Below are 17,848 nucleotides of genomic sequence, written 5' to 3'. Positions count from 1 at the left end.
AGGGGCCCATGATGGAGGGGGGCCCAGAGAGGCCCCTAATGATGATGAAATTATAATACAGAAAAAATAATGACACTAAGTTATTAACTAACATATAATCACACATGTTTTATTTTCCATGTCCTGGTAACAATACCTTTATTTGTTTTGGAAGCATCAACACCTGCAGGGCCCTCCCTTCCCCCCCTCTATTTACGTAAAATGGTTCAGTCCGACTGGATCAGCTGCAGGTAGAGCACCGACGATTTGTCACAGACAGACAGCGCCACAGCGGGCAAAGCGGAGGAGACAGCAGTATGCCTCAAAAATCAGGCAGCCAAAAAAGAAAGGAAAATAAAATAAGAGAGGAGAAGGAGTTGAAGGGTCGACAATATGTCACCCAATATTTCCCAAAAAAAGGTGGGTTTGTTAGTTGTGGTGGAAAGTTATGCATATTAACTTTGTCCCTGTCTGTGGTAATAAGCTAGCTCACTTTTCTCACCATGTTAGCTCAAGAAAACTCTGGATTTTTACATTTTACTGCTATATTAGTTAAATAATCAATCCAGTCAAACATTTATCAAGCTGTTCTTATTCAATAATAGTTGATCTCCCCTCTGTCAAAATGATGCCTCATTCTGAACAGAGTCAAGTGCACCAGCAGCAGCAGCAGCTGTCTGTCAGCCCCCAAGTCCCCCTGCCCCTGAATCAGCCCCAGTGCCCCCACATGAGGAAGGAGATGAGCAGCTGTGTGTGTTGAAATAATAATAATAATAATAATAATAATAATAATAATAATAATAATATAATACAAAATATAATACATTTTACCACAGTCTCAAGAATCAGTGGTGCAGCAAATAAATGACTCAAAATTAATTCCATTGTATTCAGAATACCATTAAAATGCATAATTGTATGTAAAATAGCATCAAAAAATGTTGCCGCTGTGTTGGGGGCCCTGTAAAGATTCTTTTCATGGGGCCCAAAATCCCTAGCGGCGCGCCTGTTCACTTGCTCTGTCTTGCCAAAATGCATAGCTCCTCCTTTTTTTTTGCAAAGATTGCAAAGTGGCACTTTTATTTTATTTATTATTATGCATCAAGTTATTTGATTTATTATTGAACTTGAAGCAAGTTATAACACTTTTACTTAATTTATTATTGAACTTGATGCAAGTTATAACACTTTTATTTGATTTATTATTGAACTTGATGCAAGTTATAACAATTTTTTTGATTTATTATTGAACTTGATGCAAGTTATAACACTTTTGATTTATTATTGAACTTGATGCAAGTTATTTGATTTATTATTGAACTTGATGCAAGTTATAACACTTTTGTTTTATTTATTATTGAACTTGATGCAAGTTATTTGATTTATTATTGAACTTGATGCAAGTTATTTGATTTATTATTGAACTTGATGCAAGTTATACCACAGCTGCACAGTTATTTTATTTATTATTGAACTTGATGTTATTTTATGTTATTGAGTTTGAATGTATACAACTTGATGTTACTTGATGTTCAATAAATTTAAAAATGTTAAGCTTGGCATTAGCGTTCTGTTGGGGCGATGGGGGCAGGTGGGGCTTGAAAACTCCCCCTTGTCCAAAGTGGGGGATGACAAAAAAAGTTTGAGAACCACTGATGTAACTACACGGTTAATAATTCTCAGCCTGGCAAAGCTTAACAATGCTGTTGCTAACGACGCTGAAGCTAACTTAGCAACCGGACCTCACAGAGCTATGATAAAAACATTAGCGCTCCACCTACGCCAGCCAGCCCTCATCTGCTCATCAACACCCGTGCTCACCTGTGTTACAGCGATCGACGGCGCGACGAAGGACTTCACCCGATCACAGATGCGGTTGGCGGCTAGCATCGGTTGGTGGCTAGCATCGGCTAGCGCGTCTGCTATCCAAGTAAGTCCTCTTGTTGTGTTGCTGCAGCCAGCCGCTAATACACCGATCCCACCTACAGCTTTCTTCTTTGCAGTCTCCATTGTTCATTAAACAAATTGCAAAAGATTCACCAACACAGATATCCAGAATACTGTGGAATTTTGAGATGAAAACAGAGCTTTTTTGTATTGGATTCAATGGTGTACCACTACTTCCGTTTAACTATTGACGTCACACGCATACGTCATCATACATAGACGTTTTCAACCGGAAGTTTAGCGGAAAATTTAAAATTGCACTTTATAAGTTAACCCGGCCGTATTGGCATGTGTTGTCATGTTAAGATTTCATCATTGATATATAAACTATCAGACTGCGTGGTCGGTAGTAGTGGGTTTCAGTAGGCCTTTAAGAGACACGCTTACGACGCAGAGTTTAAACTTAAGACGATCAGTCACGCAGTAGAACACGGGAATAGAGCAGCAGCGAGAGAATTTAACATAAACGAATCAATGGTGTTTAATTCGGACACTGAAAAAGAAGAATTTGAGGGATTCGTGGATGAGGAATAACTTCATAAAGTGAGCTTTACATGTTTATTTTGTGTGGTGTGACATTAACGTTTGAGCAACGTTGAGTTATTGATATATTGTTATTGCTCTGCACTATTTCGAGTGTTACTATATTGTGATTGCACTAACGTTTGATTTACCGTAACAGTATCACTGTTTTTTACGTGTTTATTGAATCAGGGAAAAGTTCCCCTCCACTATGTGATGTAAATGTTGCACTACATCTTATACCTGGCTGTTGTCAAAAGATAAACAAAACACCACGTCACTGACTTTACCTCGGGGAAAATAATAAAACAGCTGTTTATTCATTTTGGGAGTGAACAGAGTTGTCAGAACGCTGGTTTGTAATCTATTAATAAAGTTTGACTGACCTGACTGTTTTGTTGACATTCCCTTTAGCGCAGCTCTATCTAACGGATGCATAGGTTGCGCCTTATAATCCGGTGCGCCTTATATATGAACAAAGTTTTGAAATATGCCATTCATTGAAGGTGCGCCTTATAGTGCTTTTCTACCTTTGAGGTACTCAAAGCGCTTTGACACCATTTCCACATTCACACACTGATGGCGGGAGCTGCCATGCAAGGCCCTAACCACCACCCATCAGGAGCAAGGGTGAAGTGTCTTGCTCACCTGCTCAGTGGCTAGAGTGTCCACTCTGAGATCGGTAGGTTCCGGCCGAGTCATACCAAAGACTATAAAAATGGGACCCGTTACCTCCCTGCTTGGCACTCACCATCAAGAGTTGGAATCGAGGGTTAAATCACCAAAAATTATTCCCCGAGCGCAGCCACCGCTGCTGCTCACTGCTCCCCTCACCTCCCAGGGCGTGAACAAGGGGATGGGTCAAATGCAGAGGACAAATTTCAACACACCTAGTGTGGTTGTGACAATCATTGGTACTTTAACTTAAGGACACAACGGATGTGACGAGGTTGGTAGAAGGTGGGGATTGAACCAGGAACCCTCACGTTGCTAGCACGGCCACTCTCCCAACGGTCCCCATGATTCGATTTTCAGGAACATTTTCACCAAAATATTTTTTGTTGTTCTTCTCGATTATCGCACAATCAAACTTCAACAACTTTCAAGCAACGGGCTCATATATGGAAAACTATTTTGTTTCCTCTAAAATTTAGTGGCTACTATACTTTTTAGCCTAAAAAACAAGGTAGTTTGTTTGTGCACACAAAAAAAAATACACCATGGGGCCAAATAAAGTTGTGAGTACATATATAAAGAAGGTGGGAAACACGATTAAATTAAAGAAACCATTCCCAGTGTAGCTCTCTCTTCATCATTGATGAATAAATATTATCGGCCGATAAATGCTTTAAAATGTAATATCGGAAATTGTCTGTATCGGTTTCAAAAAGTAAATTGTATGACTTTTTAAAACGCAGCTGTACGGAGTGGTACATGGGCGTAGGGAGAAGTACAGCGAGCCAATAAACCTTAAAGGCACTGCCTTTGTGTGCCGGCCCAATCACATAATATCTACGACTTTTCACACACACAAGTGAATGCAATGCATACTTGGTCAACAGCCATACAAGTCACACTGAGGGTAGCCGTATAAACAACTTTAACACTGTTACAAATATGCACCACACTGTGAACCCACACCAAACAAGAATGACAAGCACATTTTGGGAGAACATCCGCCCCGTAACACAACAGAACAAATACCCAGAACCCCTTGCAGCACTAACTCTTCCGGGACGCTACAATATACACCCCCCGCTAACCCTGTCTTTGAGCTTAATGTTTCTGTGCATTGTCCCTTCAAATAAAGACTAAACTAAAGTAATCTTTTGGAACAGATCACTAAAAGGCTAAAAACGAGAGCAGACTTTTTATAAACTCCGCTATGCCCATAAAAGTAGAAATGATCTGCAGCTGGGCACAAAATCTTGGCCGAGGCTTTAGGTTATACGACTTTGCCGCCCCTGTGAGTCACGTCTCATATTTTTTGAAGGTTCCGCTGTGCGCCGCGGGCTGTAAACGCTAACCTGCGTCAATCATTTATCAAGTCTGCACATTACCGCTGCTGGAAGGCGATACGTCGGCAACTTTCTGTACGTTAAGGAGACAGGTTTAAGTTAATGAGACAATTTGAAGAATTGAGTTAATGAAACATTGTGTATATGTGCTCATAAGAGTCAATACGATCCCAAGTAATGTGTATTATATCAACACTGCTATTATTTATCACCAACACGGACGACATTGATCGTGTCATTCCTACGTACCGTCTATGCTACGGAAGTCGAGGAGGTAGGTTCGGCTGTCCACTTGGTAGAGTTGAAGGCTCATCTTGGTTTGCATGCTCGTCACTGGGTTTTTCCTTCTCACGCGTAAATAATAGGGATTCACCACCTGACAGCATAACACAAAGGGTTAAAAAACACATCAAATGAAACAAACACGGCTATATTTAAATCAGTGTTTCTTAACCAAAGGGCCTGGGACGCAAAAAAATATCTGTTCTTCAGCTGTGGTCCGTATGGGCCAGAGTGGTACTCAGTTCTAGTACATTTGTTCACCACTTCTAGCAGTAAGGAAAATGTCAAACAGAGGAAGTCTGGAGCTTGAGTCATTACTGTTTCTTCAGCGCAAAAATTGTAACTAAAGTGGTGAGCTGCATTTTCATGTGCACTTTATTTAGGAAACATGTTGATAATTTAGTATACATAGATTTTAGCACAACATAATTGTATGCAAATAAATGTTTTGTCAGTTATATTATGTAGTAGGGCTGGGCGATATGGACAAAAAAAGTATATCTCGATATATCATACTTGCCAACCTTGAGACCTCCGATACCGGGAGGTGGGGGGTCGGGGGTGGGGGCGTGGCTAAGAGGGGAATATATTTAAGCTATAATTCACCAACTCAAGATTTTAATATATATATATATATATATATATATATATATATATATATATATATATATATATATATATATATATATGTATGAAATACTTGACTTTCAGTGAATTCTAGCTATATATACATATTTATTTTATTATACATATAAATAAAAGAAATACTTGAATTTCAGTGTTCTGGAGGCTATCCAGTAGATGGCAGTATTGTCCTGTTTAAGAGTGTTACAACATTGCTGTTTACGGCAGACGAACTGCTTTACGGTAGACTAAACGTGACTGCTGTTGTTGTGTGTTGTTACCGCGCTGGGAGGACGTTAATGAAACTGCCTAACAATAAACCCACATAAGAAACCAAGAACTCGCTCTCGATCATTCTACAGTTATGACGTCATTGGGCAGGCAAGCTGTTTATATTGTGGGAAAGCAGACGTGAGAACAGGCTGTCTCCACTCAGGTCCGCATTGAGCTGGAGGGGGCGTGGCCTCCAGCTCCGGCTGAATACCGAGAGTTTGTCGGGAGAAAATTTCTGTCGGGAGGTTATCGGGAGAGGCGCTGAATACCGAGAGTCTCCCGCTAAAAACGGGAGGGTTGGCAAGTATGCGATATATTTTTACTTAAACTTGATATTCGATACATAAATCGATATATTTTCCGGTGAAAGTATACTCAGTGGCCTAGTGGTTAGAGCGTCCGCCCTGAGATTGGTAGGTTGTGAGTTCAAACCCTGGCCGAGTCATACCAAAGACTATAAAAATGGGACCCATTACCTCCCTGCTTGGCACTCAGCATCAAGGGTTGGAATTAGGGGTTAAATCACCAAAAATGATTCCCGGGCGCGGCCACTGCTGCTGCTCACTGCTCACCTCACCTCCCAGGGGGTGATCAAGGGGATGGGTCAAATGCAGAGGGTAATTTCACCACACCTAGTGTGTGTGTGACAATCATTGGTACTTTTATTTTAACTTAACTTTAATATCAAGATATTCGTTTTTGAGCGAAATTCACTGAAATTGAAGTGAATGACAACTGTACTGTAAACACTTTTATTAACCCAGTTAGTCAAGATGAGTATTAACAGCACAGAAAATAAACTGGTTAAGTAGCACAGAATTACATGACATAAATAAAATAGAAAAATATTCTTTCTACGTAAAATAAGTAACATAGCAAAATGTATCAAATTCAAATATAAAAAACATTTGCAGGCAGGCACTTTTTAAGTCCCAGTCGGCGATGTAATGGACTGTCACACACGTACGGTTCTGGTCAGCGCCAAGTAAGTGACTAGATTTCATTGTGCGGCTATGATCTTCCTCACTTCGGCGTACATTTTTGGCAGCATTTCTCGTGCGAAATATGCTTGGCAACTCGAGAACAGTTTGATTTGGGCTCACATGGTAAACAACTCAAATGGATGTTTTATCCAGACGCATACATTTGTCCAAATGTGGCCAAGTATACGCATTGTGGGTTTCCTGGACGTGGTCTACATCGCTAAAAGAAAAATCTAAAGAAGAGAATCCCTCTGCCATCTTCCACTAGTTTATTTTTATATATAAATCACCCGCTTGAAAATTCTCTCTTCTCTTCTACGACTCTTTCGTCGTCATTTGGGATGTCTGTTGTGATTTCCCTTCCCGGTTCCTTGACCCGCCCTATCTTGCCTCTGATTGGCCTGTCCCTAATGTTTTGCCCTAATCTCAACCAATCGTGACTCATCATAGGAAACAACCAACCAATCATGGATGTTCTTATACGTGTAAGCACGTCTTGGAAGGAGGAAGGGTTTAGTTTAAGGATTTGTTACCCATGGTGTGTTGAGAGAGGGTGAGAAGCGGGGGAGAATCAAGGAACACAATAAATAATCAATCAATCAATCAAAGTTTACTTATATAGCCCTAAATCACGAGTGTCTCAAAGGGCTGCCCAAGCCCCAACGACATCCTCGGCTCAGATCCCACATAAATAAACTTAAGGGGCATTTGGTAATTTTAACGTGAAATAAATCCAGTGTTTCCCCCACATTCATTTATTTGTGGCGGCCCGCCACAAAATAATTAAGGCCGCCACAAAATTTATTTATTTATTTTGTCCTGTCCAGCTTCTCAGGCAAATCATATAGTTGATGTAGATGCCCATATCGGCTGTGCAAATTTACCTTACAAAAGAGAAGTGTAGGATCAAGATTGTTGGAGCTCTTTGTTCAGTGGATCAGATGTTTGATGAAGCTTTGTGTCTATCTACCACTACTACTAAATAAATGATAAATGGGTTATACTTGTATAGCGCTTTTCTACCTTCAAGGTACTCAAAGCGCTTTGACAGTATTTCCACATTTACCCATTCACACACACATTCACACACTGACGGCGGGAGCTGCCATGCAAGGCGCTAACCAGCAGCCATCAGTCTTGCCCAAGGACACAACGGACGTGACTAGGAAGGTAGAAGGTGGGAATTGAACCCCAGTAACCAGCAACACTCCGATTGTTGGCACAGCCACTCTACCAACTTCGCCACGCCGTCCCTGTTTTCTGTTTATTTGTTACTGACTGTGGCAGGACACCTCTGCCTGTTTCACTTTATGTTGCTGGTAAATAATATGGTTGTAGTAGTAGGCTAAAGTTAAATTATTTAGTATGCACTAATTAAAGGGGCAGAGCTTTAAGAGACATTTTAGCTTTTATATTTTTATAAGATATATTCTTTGTAAGAACCACAATTAATAAATATATTTCAGTGAATAACTTATTGTTCAAATCTGTATATAAATATGTACCGGTACTTAAAGTGTTGTAATTATATTGTAAAATGGATGGATGGATGGACGTTTAAAACAAAAACTGTTATTATTAATTAGTAAGTATACATTTTTTGAGCCTTTTTAGAGAAAATCATATCATTGTAGTAAATTATGCAAATTACTCGATGATGTGAAGTGGAAGTGAAGTGAATTACATTTATATAGCGCTTTTTCTCAAGTGACTCAAAGCGCTTTACATAGTGAAACCCAATATCTAAGTTACATTCAAACCAGTGTGGGTGGCACTGGGAGCAGGTGGGTAAAGTGTCTTGCCCAAGGACACAACGGCAGTGACTAGGATGGCGGAAGCGGGGATCGAACCTGCAACCCTCAAGTTGCTGGCACGGCCGCTCTACCAACCGAGCTATACCGCCCATATGTCATGGTGACCACGCCCATATCCACGCCCCCACAGGTATCTTGGCAGTTTATGGGAAACACTGAAATCATATCGATGTTAGGATATTTTCCTAATTCATATCTTGTTTAAAAATGTATCTATATAACTTACAAACTTGATATAATATCACCCAGCCCTATTATGTAGTATATTTGGTTAGTACCTATTTTTCTAATCAGCCTGACCTAAGTCTAAGGTTTATGTGTGTATGCTTGTTGATGATTTTTTGCTTGTTGATGATTTTTGTTTGGTTTTGTATTGTGTAGTTATATTTATATGGTAATTATTATTCTGTGACTGTAAATTGTTGGCTTATTGATGCTTTTATTTGTTTCTGTATTGTGTAGTTATAATTATATGCTTTTACTTGTAATTGTATTGAGTTTGTGGACCCCAGGAAGACTAGTGGGTTGTTCTGGCAACCAGCTAATGGGGATCCTTAATAAAAATAAAAGATAACATGTGTTGGACATCTTCAGTATTTGGTTTATGTATTTTAACACCCTACAAGGAGTTTGTTGATATTTAGAATCCAACCATACGAGGTGCGTTCAAGTTGCACAGAACTTGAGTCACACGTGACAAGGTGTTTGAGAATGTATCGGGTTGGGACAGAGCCAGCTCACCTTCCACTCGTAGTCCAGCAGTTTCATGGCACGGCACACCTCGGTCATGATGTCGTTGGGGCGACTCTGGCTGCGGATGCCAAGGTGCCACTTGGCCCGCCGCACGCCCTGGTGCTTGGACTTCTGGGGATTCAGCTCGTCCAGCGTGTGGCGAGGCCGCGGAGGCGTCTCGGCTACCAGGAAGGGCACGCGCTCGGGGTGGGGCTTGACGACGGCGGACACGGCCGCGCTGGACGTCGACGACAGGTGCTGGTCGTCCAGAAAGGAGTCGGGGGGGCTGGACGCCAGGTAGAAGTCCTTGGCCTCGTTCATGATGCGGCGATTGTCGATGATGAGGTGGTAGGCCACGGCCAGCGGGTCCTGGTGGTTGCGGCTGTAGATGCAGGCGAGCACCTCCTCCTCGGTGCACTCAAACTTCTCACACACCTCCTTCAAGGCCTCGTCGTCGATCATGTTGTTGCTGTAGGACGGGTCCTCAGGGAACAAGTACTTGGGCAGGTCCTGTTTGAACCAGTCGTCCTCTCTGTTGGGGAGGTCGACATCAAAGTAGGTTTGTTTAACAATATGAAAATGTCACATCATGGTTACCGTGACCAAAATTGTTGTTTGCATTATTGTCGTGGTAGCGATGAATGTGGCCAAAATGTACATACACACATTTAAGTAATTTTCTTACAATATTTTTTATTAAAATTGACATACTGATGGCAAATCCATTATTTTGAATGTTTTGTTTTTATTCTGCTTTATTGATAAGTGTTTCAGTCGTAGAATCTGCTCTAAAATGTGATATCGGAAATGATCTGTATCGGTTTCAAAAAGTAAAATTTATGAATTTTTAAAAACGCCGCTGTACACGGACGTAGGGAGAAGTACAAAGCAGTTGCGGGGGGTGTATATTGTAGCGTCCCGGCAAAGTTAGTGCTGCAAGGGGTTCTGGGTATTTGTTCTGTTGTGTTTATGTTGTGTTACGGTGCGGATGTTCTCCCGGAATGTGTTTGTCATTCTTGTTTGGTGTGGGTTCACAGTGTGGCGCATATTTGTAACAGTGTTAAAGTTGTTTATACGGCCACCCTTAGTGTGACCTGTATGGCTGTTGACCAAGTATGCATTGCATTCACTTGTGTGTGTGAAAAGCCGTAGATATTATGTGATTGGGCCGGCACACAAAGGCAGTGCCTTCAAGGTTTATTGCCGCTCTGTACTTCTCCCTACGTCCGTGTACCACTCCGTACAGCGGCGTTTTAAAAAGTCATACATTTTACTTTTTGAAACAGATACCGATAATTTCCGATATAACATTTTAAAGCATTTATCGGCCGATAATATCGGCAGTCCGATATTATCGGACATCTCTAATAATCTTAATTTAAAACAGTAATACTAACCGCAGGGAGTTCTACCGCGCTTATCATTGTTATCGCTACGTCCCTCACCTGATCTCCTTGATGGTGGCTCTCTTCATGGGGTCCACCTGGAGCATGTGCTTCAAGAGGCTGATGACGGTGGGGTTTAAATACTGCGGAGTGAAGAAGATGCCGTCGCAGATTTTCTTGAAGAGCGTTGGCACGTGGTCGTCGTCGAAGGGAAGGGTCCCGCACAACAAGGCATAGAGAATGACCCCGCTGCTCCATATGTCCACCTCTGGGCCGGCATATAACCTGACCACAAGATGGAGGAAAACATCTAATTATAGGGGATGTTCTTGCGAGTTTGTAAGGTCCTTTGAGGCACTTGTGATTCATTTTATTGGTAACTATGGGTACATCGAAGTAAGTTTTGATTTCTTCTTAGGATGGATAAACTTTACCGTCCGGAGATGACCTCAGGGGCCGCGTAGTTTGGAGAACCACAGCTTGTCCGTAGAAACTCACCATCGGACATCATGTTTGATAAACCTGCAGAAACATCAGGGATTTAAAAGGTAAACAGCCTAAAAGAAATAATCCTGCAGCCACAACAATATTTAAGCAAGTTGCATTATCTTGTTGCAACCAGCAGATAGCACAATCATTTTACTGCTACAATGGGTTAAAAAGTACCGTATTTTTCGAACTATAAGGCGCACTTAAAATCATTTTATTTCCTCAAAACTCGACAGTGCGCCTTATAACCTGGTGCGGCTAATATAAGTAATACGTTTGGTTGAGCTTACCCACCTCGAAGCAATTTTTATTTGGTACATGGTGTAATGATAAGTGTGATCAGTAGATGGCAATCAAACATAAGAGATAAGTGTAGGCTGCACTGTTTGATGTGCTTCAATATAGGAATATTATTATAGTGTGTGTATAAGGTAATACATTATCTGGCGTTTTGTTTTGCAATATTATGCAAAAGCAACTTTTCTTACCTTCTGGTACCTGCTGATCTGAATTTGGGATCTGCATAAATCCTGAAAAATTGCGTGTCCGCCTTAGTCGCTGTAATCGATAAGCTTCTTCTTTTTCTCTATCTTCTTGTTATGGGACATTCATCCTCCGCTGTTGCCATTTCTAATATAAAAGTAGTGTAAAGTTCTTACTTATATCTGTCAGTAAACTCGCCATGAAAGCGCTAAAACATACCGGGGTAGTGAGTTTACGTTATTCAACCAAGGAACTTTAGTTATTAGAGAGTTCCGGTCGGACGGAGTTTTCACGGGACACATTTCCGGCCTTGTTGTTGTTTCCGGATGTTGACATGCTGCTCCGTTATCGTTTGAAGTAAAGAGTGAATGGCATTAGAACAGTTAGCTCCATCTTTTGACACTTTTTCCACTCCCGTCCTTGCACGCTACACCGCTACAACAAAGATGACGGGGAGAAGACGCTGTCGAAGGTGAGCCACGTAAATACAGTAAGACCGCCCACAAAACGGCCCATCTGGAAGCCACTGTCAAAAAGTGGCTTGAAGATGATCTGTAAAACATCATCTATGCAATATTTTGACCAAAGAACCACCATTACATGTTATGTAGACCACAAGGAAGTCTTTTACATTTAGATTTTTATTTTTTTATAATATGACTCCTTTAATGCGCCCTATAATCCGGTGCACCTTATATATGAAAAAAGGTTAAAAAAAATAGACCATTCATCAACAGTGCGCCTTATAATCCGGTGCCCCCTATCAAATCAAATCAAATCAACTTTATTTATAAAGCACATTTAAAATTTACCACAGGGGTAGCCAAAGTGCTGTACAATGGGCAGGTTAAAAGATAATACGAGAACCAAGCAAACACAACACAACACAAACAGAACACGATAAAAAATAAATAAATAAAACATAAAAACAGGTTCACAGCAGGTGTATTATGGGGCGCCATTGCAGGATGGATATCACTCAGTGTTAAAAGCCATGGAATAAAAGTATGTTTTTAAGAGAGATTTAAAAACAGGAAGAGAGGAGGCTTGTCTAACACTAAGAGGTAGGTCGTTCCAGAGCTTGGGAGCAGCAGCGGCGAAAGCTCTGTCACCTCTAAACTTCAGCCTTGTGTCTGGGACCGTCAGTAGCAGCTGATCGGCTGATCTTAGGGATCGGGTGGGGCAGTAAGGCTGAAGGAGGTCGGAGAGATATGTTGGCGCAAGGTTGTTTAGACATTTAAAAACAAATAAAAGGAGTTTAAAATTGATTCGGTAACGTACAGGGAGCCAGTGAAGGGACGCTAATATAGGGGTGATGTGCTCACGTCTGCGGGTCTGTGTTAGCAGACGAACAGCAGAGTTCTGCACGAGCTGCAGGCGGGCGAGGGAGGCCTGGCTAATGCCTACATACAGGGCATTGCAGTATGGTCCGGAAAATACGGTAGGCAAACCAGCAGGGAGCTTCTTTCTACACGCACATGATATTTTATACAATGTTCAGAAGGACAGCTCCAGACTGGAGAAACTGATCAGGCGGGCTGGTTCTACGATCGGAATAAAACTGGACTCACTGGTGACTTTGGCAGAGAAGAGGACTGTGGAAAAACTAGTGAGCATTCTGCATGATGCCAGTCACCCTCTGCATACAGTTATCAGTAGCCAGAGGAGCCTGTTCAGTGCTAGACTGCTTCAACCCAAGTGCAGGACTTATAGACTCAAAAACTCCTTTGTCCTACACGCCATTAGACTGTACAACTCCTCTCTGGGGGGAGGAGGGGTACTAGGATGACAGGGGATGCAAAACAATAACAGTGCAATACTTTTTCATAACATGGTCACGACTGCCTAGTTTCTCTTGTTATATTCTTATTTTACTGTTATATTTGTATTCTCATTGTTGCTTTTTATTTTTATTCTTATTGTAATATTTTTCTATTTTGTTTCCATTTATACCCCCATTATTTACTTTTTAAATTTGATCTCAATTCTGTACACTGCTGCTGGAACTTTAATTTTCCTGAGGGAACTCTCCTGAAGGAATCAATTAAGTACTATCTATCTATCTATCTATCCAGGGTTTCCCACACATTCATTTATTTGTGGCGGCCCGCCACCAAAGAATTACGTCCACCACAAATAAAAAATTTAAAAAAAATTATTATTATTATTATTATTTTTTGTCCTCTCCAGCTTCTCAGGCAAATCATATAGTTGATGTAGATGCCCATATCGGCTGTTCAGATTTACTTTACAAAAGAGAAGTGTAGGATACTTCTCTTGTTGCCTTATTTGTATTTCACTTTACTAAATGTATTTATATTAGAAACACAACATGTGTATATAACAAAGGGTGCAAAGTCTGCAGGCAGTAGGAAACACATGGTTAAGTGTAGGGAGTAAAACTGATGGCAGTCTAAAGTTCAAGATTTTTGGAGCTCTTTGTTCAGTGGATCACATGTTTGATGAAGCTCTGTGTCTATCTACCACCACTACTGTTTTCTGTTTATTTGTTACTGACTGTGGCAGGACACCTCTGCCTCTGTTTCACTTTATGTTGCTGGTAAATAATATGGTTGTAGTAGTAGGCTAAAGTTAAATGATTTAATATGCACTAATTAAAGGGGCAGAGCTTTGAGACATTTTAGCTTTTATATTTTATAAGATATATTTTTTGTAAGAACAACAATTAATAAATATATTTCAGTGAATAACTCATTGTTCAAATCTGTATATAAATATGTACAGAAAGTGTTGTAATTATATTGTAAAATGGATGGATGGATGGCTGGACGGACGTTTAAAACAAAACTGTTATTATTAATTAGTAAGTATACATTTTTTGAGCCTTTTTAGAGAAAATCAAATCATTGTAGTAAATTATGCAAATTACTTGATAATGTCATGGTGACCACGCCCATAGCCACGCCCCCACCGCCACAGGTATCTTGGCAGTTTATGGGAAACACTGCTATCTATCTATCTATCCATCTATCCATCAGGTTTTATGTGTTTCTACAGAGACCACTGTGGTGGTTTTGTAAGCAAAACAGTTCCACTCACCAAAGTCGGCGATCTTTGCATTCATGTGCGCGTCAAGCAGGACATTTTCGGGCTTGAGGTCTCGATGCACCACCATGTGCCTGTGGCAGTAATCCACCGCTGAAATAATCTGCTGGAACAGTCGACGGCTCTCCTTCTCGTCCAACTGTGCATAAAGAAAGGAAATATGAGGCGAGAAGCTTCTCTACGCGCACAAAACGTTAACGTCTCTGACAGTCCATGTGCTGGTCGTGTGATCGAAAGTGCCATTGATTAGAAGCCTCGTATCACCTTTCCGTTCTTGCAGATGTAGTCAAAGAGCTCTCCCCCAGAGACGTACTCCATCACCATGAAGATGTCTGTAGGGGTGCTGATAACCTGATACCTGCGGACCATCAATGATTTGCTGATTAGAACGTCGCCGCATACTTGGCCATCACATTAGGTACACCTGAGCACCCCAAGGGTCTCATTGGATGATGCCACGCTGCAGAAAAACCTGTTAAAGTGAAGCAGAGTTCACTTTGTTTATGCTGGCTGGAGACACTCTGCACTCTGGCCCAGTGTTTAATGCGCCCAGCCAAAGATGGGATCTCCCGCACACAAAAGGAGTTCACATTCTTGTGCAGGAATGACAGCATGTAGCTGGTATTTCAGCAATCTATCAGGCTGCACGTCATCCACTGTGGCTTTAGACCAGGCCTGGGGAATTATTTTGACCCAGGGGCCAAATTTAGAGAAAAAAAATTTGTCTGGGGGCCGGTATATCTATTTTTAGGAACACTAATACAAAACCTCACAATAATGTCTGATTCAATGCTAAAAACGCTGTGACGGACCGCTTTAAAAAACGGAATGGAATTTTAAATTTTTTTTACCGAATGAGACACCCAGAATGTACAATAAAATAAAAAAAATTTAGGATTTACAATATTAACTATGAACGATAAAACACTGAATATTGACAACATATGAACGTCACTCCCCCTCTCGATCGACATATTTTAAAATTAAGCGAAACGCAACAAAAATGCAACAAATTTAGCGAAATATGAACGCAAACTAGGGCTATATACTCGATATATCGCGGGTTTGTCTCTGTGCGATATAGAAAATGACTATATCGTGATATTCAAGTATACGTTCTCACGCAGTTGCTTTTAGCTGCGGGCATTACACTACAGGCTCGTCTCACTCTTTCTTGTCTCTCCTTCTCACAGAGACATAAAACAAGAGCACCTTCTTACATACGTCACATACTGTCGCGCGTGCAACGTCATACGCCCTCGTGGAGCAGAGGTAGCGGCATGGTAAAGTTAGCTGTGATGCTAACCGAGTGGTGCGAGCGGTAATACGAGAGAGAAGGTGCGAATCTGGTAACAAATGACGGAAGAATTAATACCCAAGAAAAACAGCAGGGAGTCCATCTTCTGCCGGTGGTTTGGCTTAAAGTGGGAAGATGTTGAACAGACAACCGTAATATGTCAAGTATGCTGCAAAAGCGTTGCTACAAAAAGTAGGATCACTGCTAATTTGTAGCATCATTTGAAAAGTCAACGCTAGAGAGGGAAGAGTGCTTGAAACTCTGTATGTCAACATCTCTGTTCGGTGCCACACCCACAAAATGCGTAAGCAACCATTTCCAGATCAACACAGTATGAAAAAAACAGAAGGGGGTTACCCACATATGCGGTCCTCTCCAAGGTTTCTCATAGTCATTCACATTGACGTCCCACTGGGGTGAGTTTTCCTTGCCCGTATGTGGGGTCTGTACCGAGGATGTCGTTGTGGCTTGTACAGCCCTTTGAGACACTTGTGATTTAGGGCTATATAAATAAACATTGATTGATTGATTGAAGGAGATAACGTCCGCAGGAACCTACCACATAGTGAAGGACATACACAATTTGATTTCCTATTATGCAGCTCATTTTTATTTGACAGTTATTGAAATATCTTGTGTGACATCATGCAAAAAAGTGCACTTTATTTCTTTTAAAATATTGTAGTGGTGTTCTGTACAAAAAGTGTACTTTAATTTAGTGTTATTTTGATACAGTATGTCATCTTAGTGACATCATGCACAAAAGTGCACTCATAGCTTGTTTTAAAATGTGTCTGACAATCTTGCACTTTCTGTTTTGAAATGACATGAATGTTTGTGCCACTGCTTAATAACTGTTTAATAAATACACTTTTGGTCAATTGACTTAGTTGTGATTTCCCTCTCTGCATGAAAGTTTAAAATGACCATATATTAATGCAGTATGAACAAGAATGATTTAATGTAGACACATAGAATCATCATACTGCTGTGATTATATGCATCAAGTGTTCATTCAAGGCTAAGGCAAGATATCGAGATATATATTGTGTATCGTGACATGTAAAAAAATAGATATTAATAAGAGGCCATATCGCCCAGCCCTAATTTGAACAATAACATTGTTTTGAAATGTATGATTATATAATAGTTTGTTTTATTATTAGATATGATTAAAGTGTAAATATATGTAAGTGTACGCAGTACATTTATTTTTGTAATATATTTATTAAGAAAAGATAAGGTACTTTATTTCCACATTTCCACGCTTTCGGGGGCCACGCAAATTGATGGGGCGGGCCAGATCTGGCCCCCGGGCCTTGAGTTTGACACCTGTGATGTAGTCTGTATACCGTATTTTCCGCACCTAAAAACCACAATTTTTCTCTAAAGCTGACAGTGCGGCCAGTAGCCTTATATATGGATTAATATTAATATTTATTTTCATAAAGTTTAGGTCTCGCAACTACGGTAAACAGCCGCCATCTTTTTTCCCCGTAGAAGAGGAAGCGCTTCTTCTTCTACGGTAAGCAACCGCCCCCATAGAAGAGGAAGCGCTTCTTCTTCTACTGTGAGCAACCGCCAAGGTGAGCACCCGCCCCCGTAGAAGAAGAAGCGCGTGGATATTACGGTTCATTTCATTTGTGTGTTTCTGTAAAGACCACAAAATGTCTCCTACTAAGAGACACGCGTACAAGGTTCCACTGACTTTTGATATTCATGTGAACCGCACTGTGGATACAACGGGAACACGTACGGTGAATATTCGCACCACAGGGAATGAGAAGTCGTCCTTCACTGTTAGCTTGCCATGCTAATGGCCAGAAACTTCCACCCACGGTGATATTCAAAAGGAAGACCTTGCCAAAAGAGAACTTTCCAGCCGGCGTCATCATAAAAGCTAACTCGAAGGGATGGATGGATGAAGAAAAAATGAGCAAAGAGACCTGGTGAC

The 17,848-nt window shown here is 40.9% G+C and overlaps 1 protein-coding gene across 1 annotated transcript in view; it reads right to left on the bottom strand.

The window, feature by feature from the left end:
• LOC133656139 (5'-AMP-activated protein kinase catalytic subunit alpha-1) overlaps window positions 1–17,848 on the bottom strand; it is a 38,947-nt gene that overhangs the window by 4,517 nt on the left and 16,582 nt on the right. The window contains exons 3-8 of the mRNA XM_062057023.1: window positions 14,862–14,955; window positions 14,592–14,736; window positions 10,994–11,081; window positions 10,620–10,844; window positions 9,184–9,706; window positions 4,716–4,842 (exon numbers count right to left, since the gene is read on the bottom strand). Of these exons, the coding sequence (XP_061913007.1) occupies window positions 4,716–4,842; window positions 9,184–9,706; window positions 10,620–10,844; window positions 10,994–11,081; window positions 14,592–14,736; window positions 14,862–14,955 (1,202 nt within the window). The remainder of the gene's footprint in view (window positions 1–4,715; window positions 4,843–9,183; window positions 9,707–10,619; window positions 10,845–10,993; window positions 11,082–14,591; window positions 14,737–14,861; window positions 14,956–17,848) is intronic.

The sequence above is a fragment of the Entelurus aequoreus genome, linkage group LG08 (assembly GCF_033978785.1).
Source record: "Entelurus aequoreus isolate RoL-2023_Sb linkage group LG08, RoL_Eaeq_v1.1, whole genome shotgun sequence".
NCBI classification, from domain to species: domain Eukaryota; kingdom Metazoa; phylum Chordata; class Actinopteri; order Syngnathiformes; family Syngnathidae; genus Entelurus; species Entelurus aequoreus.
This window is presented reverse-complemented; position numbering and strand designations above follow the sequence as displayed.